At 35.3% G+C, this 8,191-nt stretch overlaps 1 protein-coding gene across 3 annotated transcripts in view; it reads left to right on the forward strand.

Annotated features, from left to right (window-relative positions):
* Positions 1-7,714, forward strand: part of LOC106465769 — a 14,239-nt gene extending 6,525 nt beyond the window's left edge. For 2 of the 3 annotated variants that reach the window (XM_013926004.2, XM_013926005.2), the window contains exons 3-4: positions 1,001-1,063; positions 7,077-7,714. In XM_013926004.2, coding sequence (XP_013781458.1) covers positions 1,001-1,063; positions 7,077-7,636 — 623 coding nt within the window. In that variant the 3' untranslated portion in view covers positions 7,637-7,714. The remainder of the gene's footprint in view (positions 1-1,000; positions 1,064-7,076) is intronic. The other variant, XM_022393700.1, reaches the window with a different exon arrangement.
* The last annotated feature ends 477 nt before the right edge of the window (positions 7,715-8,191 follow it).

Genomic DNA, 8,191 nt, shown 5'->3' on the forward strand with positions numbered 1-8,191 from the left:
AGAAATTTCAGTTTTATGTAACAATACTGGTGCTAACACAAGCATTTACGTACACACATATTGTTGATTCTTACTCTCGAATCTTCTACGAATTTGGAGAATAGGCGGGAGTTTGCAATACATATTTAACAGTATAAGCCATGTATGTTTTTAAATATAAACTTAATCTAAACAAACGTTGATATTAAAATAAATATATAATAATAATAATAAATTTGTTACAGTCTTTATATAGGATAGCATAACACCCATTTCATTCTTCACATTTGGAGGTATGTGACAACTGAATGAGCAGTATGACTTGTTTAACACATATCCTGTTGGCTTCATATCCATTTGGAGTTCCTTCTTTATTATGTTGTGTACTGTTGCTTGGACTTTGGATGGCTCTTGCCACTGACCTTTGAGTTCATGAATTCTCATGCTACAAGATGTCATACTTTGCTTACCATTGCTACAGTATGACTTGTTGCAGATCTCTTTCTGAATGGTTTGGTTGCTACAAGTTTATCCATATTTCTTTATTTTCCAATGCTATTAACTATGAGGGATAACCTCATCTTGGAAATTCTAAATCACTAATCTGAACACATTTTTATGATCTAAATGTATGTGTATTTTGCTTCAGAAAGAGCTGTTACACACCTTTCCCAATTTTCAGTGGCATCATACTACTTATGAAATACTAAACAATAGTCCTGTTAGAGGACTTTATACAGCAACTTTATATCAGCTGTCTTGACTTTCTTATTTTCATATTTAAAACTGTTTTATATTACATACATCTAAATACCTTCTAAATAGCTATCACCCTACAGTTATTTACTTTGAGTTTATGATGTTCTATTTTTTTTTCTTTTTTATTATTGTTAGAAAACATGTTTAGGAGATGAATGAGATGTATATTGTGTGTGTGTGTTTGTATTTCTGGTATTTATTAATTATTGTTTATAAAATGAACATGGACAAATAACTTAAAATACATTTGTTTTGACTTCAGGTTATGTTCCAAAAGTGTCTTACACTGTTATGACAACAGAAGAAGAAACTGTAAAAGAGGAAGGTGGGTTAACTATTATTTAAATTACTAGCTGCAAAGGGGGATCACATTGTATTTAATGTTTTTAGTTTATTTTAAGGAATGTACAGAGCTGAGGAAATATTGTGCAGTCAGGTAGAATTACTAGTGCTTTAGTAAAGTGGTTTAAAACTGAGGTACATGATCTCCAGAAGGGGAGGGAATGGGATGACAAAAATAAAAACTTACTACACACTTCTTTACTTGTTTATAAAATAGAGTAAATCTTAGTACTGACACATTAAAACTTGAAGATGGTGCTGTGCATGTGTCTGACGTGTTTTTTTTTTGCCCTTCTAATAGTTAATAGGTAAGTAGTATCTCACATAAAATGTACTGTATACTTGCATGCATGTTTGAACTGTGGTGCACTACAATTTTTTAAATTAGTTGTAATGGCATATTAGATTATTTTTACCAATACGTATGTGTGTGTATTGGTTAGGGCATCAAGTACCACAGACATGAGGAAGGGGATTTTAGTCTAAAAAAACTTTGAGAATCATTGTTCTAATGTCATCAAAACCATGGATACTAATACTTTTTACTTATGAATATAAAGACATTTTAATTGAAGCTAGTACTTAGTATTATATTATGTTTATGAAATGTGACCTTATTCTTTTGTTTTATTTTATTTAGACCAATATCTGTACACAACTAAGACACTGCCTTTTAATTCTTTTACTGCTATAGGCACATTTATATCCCCTTTTGGAGCACTGCCATGGACATATTAATGGGACAAATTGTATAATTAGGGCTTCTGATTTTCAATTTTAACTGAACAAACATCCCCAAGACAAAAAGAAAAAAATTTTTTTTTTTCAATAAACACCAGAAATAGTCATTCAGTTTACTTTAACATCCTCACTTTCCCCAGTCACTGTGCTTATGAGACCTTACTGTATAAACTATATTGCTATGGAATATTAGTCTTGAAGAAAAAAGAACATGTTTTATCTGTTAGTGGCAAGTTTGTTTTTATAATTTTATATAAAATATTAACAAAGCTTAAACATAAATAGAACTATGTTTGATACCTGTTATTACTCCCATAAGAGAAATTAGTTTACGGTATATTAGCATGCTCATTACGGTATTAAAAGTGAAAACTCCGAAAAAACACACAAAATTTAAGGTATCTACATAAAACTATAGATCAGCTAAAAAATAACAACTATGTTTTAAAACATTAAACACTGACAAACAGAAGCCCTACATATTGTAGCCTTAAGGTGTGATATCAACTGCATACAAGTTTGGAATTTTGTGTCACCATGAAGAAAAGATATTACCTTTAAAATTTCCCAAGATTTACCAGTTTCAAGTGTCGGTTAAGTAATGAATTATTAAGTCATGCATTTTTTGTGTTTTTGTGTATTTTAAAATGAACCTAGTATTGTAGAGTGTTTATGTATCAACATAGCAGTTTCTGTTGTGTACTTTTTCTTGGGATATATGGACAACTTTTGTCACTTTCCTTTGTGTTCATGGATTTATATTTCTTACAAGATGCTGCACTTTGCTTACGATGGCTGGGGTATTACTTGTTGCAGGCCTTTTCTTTGCCCAAAGTAAATCCATATTTCTTTGTTTTCTAATGCTATTAAATACAAGAGGTATCTCAGTCTTGGAAATTATAAATCACTAATCTGAACACATTTTTATGATCTAAATGTATGTGTATTTTGCTTCAGAAAGAGCTGTTACACACCTTTCCCAATTTTCAGTGGTCATACTACTTATGAAATACCAAACAATCGTCCAGTTAGAGGACTTTACACAGCAACTTTATATCAGCTGTCTTGACTTGCTTATTTTCATATTTAAAACTGTTTTATATTACATACATCTAAATACCTTCTAAATAGCTATCACCCTACAGTTATTTACTTTGAGTTTATGATGTTCTATTTTTTCTTCTTTTTTATATTGTTAGAAAACATATTTAGGAGATGAATGAGATGTATATTGTGTGTGTTTGTATTTCTATTACTTATTAATTATTGTTTATAAAATGAACATGGACAATGAACTTAGAACACATTTGTTTTGACTTCAGGTTATGTTTTTAGTTTATTTTAAGGAGTGTACAGAGCTGAGGAAATATTGTGCAGTCAGGTAGAATTACTAATGCTTTAGTAAAGTGGTTCTCAAACTTTGGGGTATCATCTTTAGGGATGGAGGAGTTTATGCCAAAAATAATAAATTACTACACATTTCTTTATTTGTATTTATAAAGTAAAGCAAATCTTACTATTGGCACTTCCTGGCAAGTTAAAACATGTAGATGGTGCTGTGTGTACATCTGACGTGCTTTTTTTTAGCTCTTATATTATTGGACAAAGGCTTCTTCCATGTGATATTATGAGCTGTTTATGAAGATCTGGATGAAACTGCTGTGCTCTAATAAATAGATACACCTTTCTAATAGTAATAGGTAAGCAGGAACTTGCATAAAATGTACTATACTATATACTTACATGTGTGTTTGAAACTTTCATACACTACAATTTTTATTTCACCAAAAGGTGGCTTTTGGCTCCCTTGAGGGGTTATCTGTTTTAACTACTTGCACCACTCCACAGCAGTGTGTTGTCTGTCAGTATACACTCAAATGACGTCATTATAGATCTGGCCAGCTTAGGATTCATGCCCCTTACTTTTTTCTTTCACTTCTAGTTTCCCATTTTTGCATTTTTCACCTTTTTCTCTCTATCCTTCTGTATTCCCTTTCTGAATTCTGCCTTTTAACTGAGGCACTTCTTCACACATTTGATGGATTCTTTAAGCATTTGTTTTCTTTAGCCTGTTCCACTTCTTCTGTTTTATCCCTCCATACTTTGTTCCCTTACTGTCAGGACTCATTGGGTCGAGTTATTTTTCTGCACCCCTTTATTCTCCTTGCGTACCTCCTTTTCCTCTGGCTCCCTTTCATTATCCAGAGGTCTTCTGTGGTGTTCCTTTACCCCTGGAAACTTGGACTGCTGTCATAAGACTTCTGTCCTTGATATCTTCTCAAGTTTTGGTTTCTTCATCTTGACTTTGCCCTTTGCACCTATACCTTGTCTAGATCTTTCTCATTCTCACCTCCCCATTCTAGATTCCAGGCCTTCCTCTTTTCCTTATCTTCCCTTTACTGGTAATCTATTTCATCACTCTTTTTATCAGTGAATATCACATATGTACGAATCTTTTGGTACCTATCTCTCTTCCTGCTGTTTGTCTCACTTTCTGCCAATATATATTTTCTGTTTCTCCACTTTAGTCTCTTTCCTCACTGCTTTTCTTTTCTCTCCTCTTCCCATTACCTTTTCACATCCCTCCAATCCCTTCTACAGTTTTTTTCATTTGGCTTGCAGTTGTCCATGGTCAGTGGGGACTCTGGCTTCCCTAGAACTTTGGTGAAATCACTAATGTGTCTCTAAGTATGGACCTTGTGGATCCATGGTTTTCATTCTTGGGGTCCAATTCCACTTTGTGAGCATCTTGTTGGGGTATTGTCTTAGGGACTGGACCATGCCCAGACTATTTACTGCACTTGCTTACTGCCTCTCACACAAGATCTCTACCTTCTTCAATGCTTCCCTCTCTGTTGAGGGCAGGACTTCTGATGTTTTGGTGCTGATCATGTGTTCCCTCCACATCTACTGGCTCAACCCTCTCTCTGTTTTGGTATGTTCCTTTTCCTACCCCTACTGGTGGATCACTTGGTCATGTTCCACCCAGTCTCTTACATAGTCATTTTTTGCACCAACCATCCAAGAGGTTCCTATTCCAGGAACATACCACCTTTGGCCTATTCACATCAGGTTGATCTTCTTGCCTATCATTTGCCAAGAGCTTATATCCTGAGGGTGGACCACCTCTCTTGGCCAGTTTGCATTCTCTTGACTGAGTGGTCTCAACACCTCTGGTCTTTCCTGGGGTTTGATCTTAGTAGGTCACATCCTTCTTGGATACATTTACTACCCTTCACAACTCTGAGCCCTCATGGATCTCTGTTCCTCATCCTTCATCTCTGTCTATTGATTTTCTCAGCTTGGCCTGATCTCACCTTTTTCTATATGCCCATTCCCCTATTAGTTACTCCCTCTGATCCTCATCCTTACATGCTTTCCATCTTGAGTCCTTTTGTTGGCACTTCTTTGCCTGGCTCAGCCTTCATCAGCTGGCATATGAACCCCCTTTTTTTTCTTCCTCAATTTCCCTTCTCTCTCGCTCTTGTTTCACACATGTGTATCCTTTCTTTATCAAGAGTTATCTTCTCTCTTTCATGTGTATGGAATTTGCCCAATCCATCAGTGATTTTGTGTCACTCCCTTGTCATCTTTCTGCTGCCCTTTTCTATCAGCAACTATGGCAGTTCTTTTGTCATCAGTTTTCCACCACCTTTTTCTTCCTGGCAGTCATCCTGTGACCACCTTCCTGCCTTTTTTCCTTGGCTGCTCATCATTGGCTTGCCAGTCTGTTCCTTCACTGATTTTTGTGAGGTCTAGTCTGTAGACATCTCCTTTCTTGGTACCATGAGGTGTTTATTTCCATTTCCTCTCCACTCTGTTCTGCTCCTTTCTCCTCTGTCCTTTTCACTATGCTTCCCTGCCTGACTGAGACCTTAATGGGAATTACATGCCCCATTTGAGCCTTTGGCTTCCTGCCCTGTGTCCTCTTCTTTCTCACTTGCTATTACTGCTGTTTGGATGTCTATCCTATGATTATTGCTTCTTGCACTCTCTTCTACTGCACTTCTATATCCCTCTCACTGTTCCAGTATTTCCTTCCTCAGTCTTTAAGTGCTTGGGAGGTTGCCTGTGCTTCTTTCCTATCTCTATTCCTTCTGTTTCTTGCCTGTTGGACAATTTGGACCAAGATTGGCTCCCATGACCTGTTGGGCTTTTTGGTGTGCTTATTCATGGATTTCCTTTTTTCCATGAATCCCTTTTCTTCTCCCCTTACTGGTTGGGACTGTTACCTCCTCTAGTTGGATTGTCTCAAGTTGGGGATTTTTTCAGAATATCTTGCATTCAATTTGTTGCCTTCCTTCTTCTCTTACATCTCTTCTTCACTGGTCCTAGGATGAGCTCCTCCAGGTAGGCATGTGGATATTTTCCATACATTTGTCTTCTTCACACTTTCAAGCTGTTTTATCTACTGATGGTTTTTGGCTACTGCAGGTCATTGTTCTTCTACCACTCCACTGTCTTTGTGAAGAATACACTATTTCTCTCTCAGAGTTTCTTATATATTCATAGTATCCCATCAGGTTGCTGGTAATGTCTCTCAATGTATACTTATTTCCTAAAATCTGCATCAAGCCAGGATAATGGAAAATGCTCATACCATCCACCCTGGTTCCATGTATGACCACTGCAAGATGGTGTGTTCTGCAAGACCACTTCTGGTGTACCTTGCCTCATCAGAGAATGAAGTTCTCGAGCCACCCCTGTACACACACTTCCACCCATGCTCCCCAGTTCTAGTGCACCTTTGTGTTCCTTGTCTCATCAGAGAATGAATTTCTTGAGTGCAACTGCCTAAGGATAGCTGTTTGCCATGGAGCTATGTTGTTCTCCTATTGGTGGAGATCTTTGCTGCATGTTTATTCCATCATGCTGTAGAGCAATTCAAGTTAGAGCATGTGAGATTAGGTGGTAGTTGCCTCAAGGCATGCAAATCTCTATGACAAATGCAAGGGGAAGATAGCTAAACTGTGAAAGTGTTAACTTTCATGTTAATATCTTTAAGGAAAAAATATTCTGTGTATTTTGAGTGGGTCAATTTCTTCAACTTTTCTCTAAAATATTTAATAAGGTAAATTCCTTGAATAGTTTTTAATTTTAACATGTTTTATTTGTGACCGTTATCATAATAACTCATACAATTTATAAAATGGCCACTTATTCTATCTTTTAAACTAAAACATAGAATATTTATCTTAAGTGTTGATACCTCCCACACACTATGCATTTTTTACTGAAATATATTGTATTTACAGATCAGTCATCAGAGGAGACCCTGTCTTTAACAAACCTTTTGATCTGTTTGAGGCATGAAAATGATTGGTTATTTACTGAAGGAGTAGTCACAAAGAACCAGGCTTGGGATTTAATAGCACAAAAAGCAACAGAGCTTAGTGGTATTCTAATCAGTGGTAAACAGTGTTTTAAAGAGTGCAAGAATATTGAAAGAAAGCATAAAGAAGTCGAACATCCAATTATGTATATAAATAATAAAGATGGAGAATTGGAAGTTGATGATATAATTCCACATCTAAATGCCCAGCCATCTCAGTTGTGCAAGGATTATAAGTCAGAGGACTTGCATTTTCCTGATAACCTTGTTGAAATGAGGGAATGTGACATTTCAGCATTAGCTGATGATGATGATGAAAATAACTTAAATCAGTTCACTTCAACTTCTGAAATTATTCAGGCACTGAACACATTTAGGAAAGAAAGAAAAAAAGATGAGGAAGATAGAATGAAAAGACTTGAAGAAATGCATAAAGAAAGAATGCAATTATTGGAGAAAATAGTAAATGCTATTAAACAATAATGATTGAAAACTTATCATGAGAACTTTTGGCATAGTGTAAATATAAAACTTATTTTTATTAAAAGTATGCAACTGCAACAGTTAGACTCTTATTATCTTCAGCCAGTATTTGCACACACTTCAGTTTAGAATATTTTCAAAATAAATAATGAAAAACGATTGCCATATATTACATTAGCATTATTGATATAATGTATTAAGTTTGTGAAAACTAATTTTAAAACTGTTACTTTAAAGCTAAAAAACATTTTCTTTAAGCATCCTTGCTTATGTTGTTGTCATTATGATACAGCTGATGTGATAAATTAATTTTATAAAACATTCTTATGAACTTTATTTTATGATTTTACTGTTACAATATATATCTAGAATCTAAGACAGAATGTATAAAACTTCTAAGAATGTTATGTTGTCCACAAAAGACATGGATTGTTGGAGCATGCAACACTGTCCACAAAATTCAAGGATCATTGGAGCACACGAAACTGTCCACAAACTACAAGGATTATTGGAGCATGTGATGCTGTCCACAAAATACAAGAATAGTTGGAGCAT

Source organism: Limulus polyphemus, unplaced genomic scaffold (assembly GCF_000517525.1).
Source record: "Limulus polyphemus unplaced genomic scaffold, Limulus_polyphemus-2.1.2 Scaffold2046, whole genome shotgun sequence".
Lineage (NCBI taxonomy): Eukaryota > Metazoa > Arthropoda > Merostomata > Xiphosura > Limulidae > Limulus > Limulus polyphemus.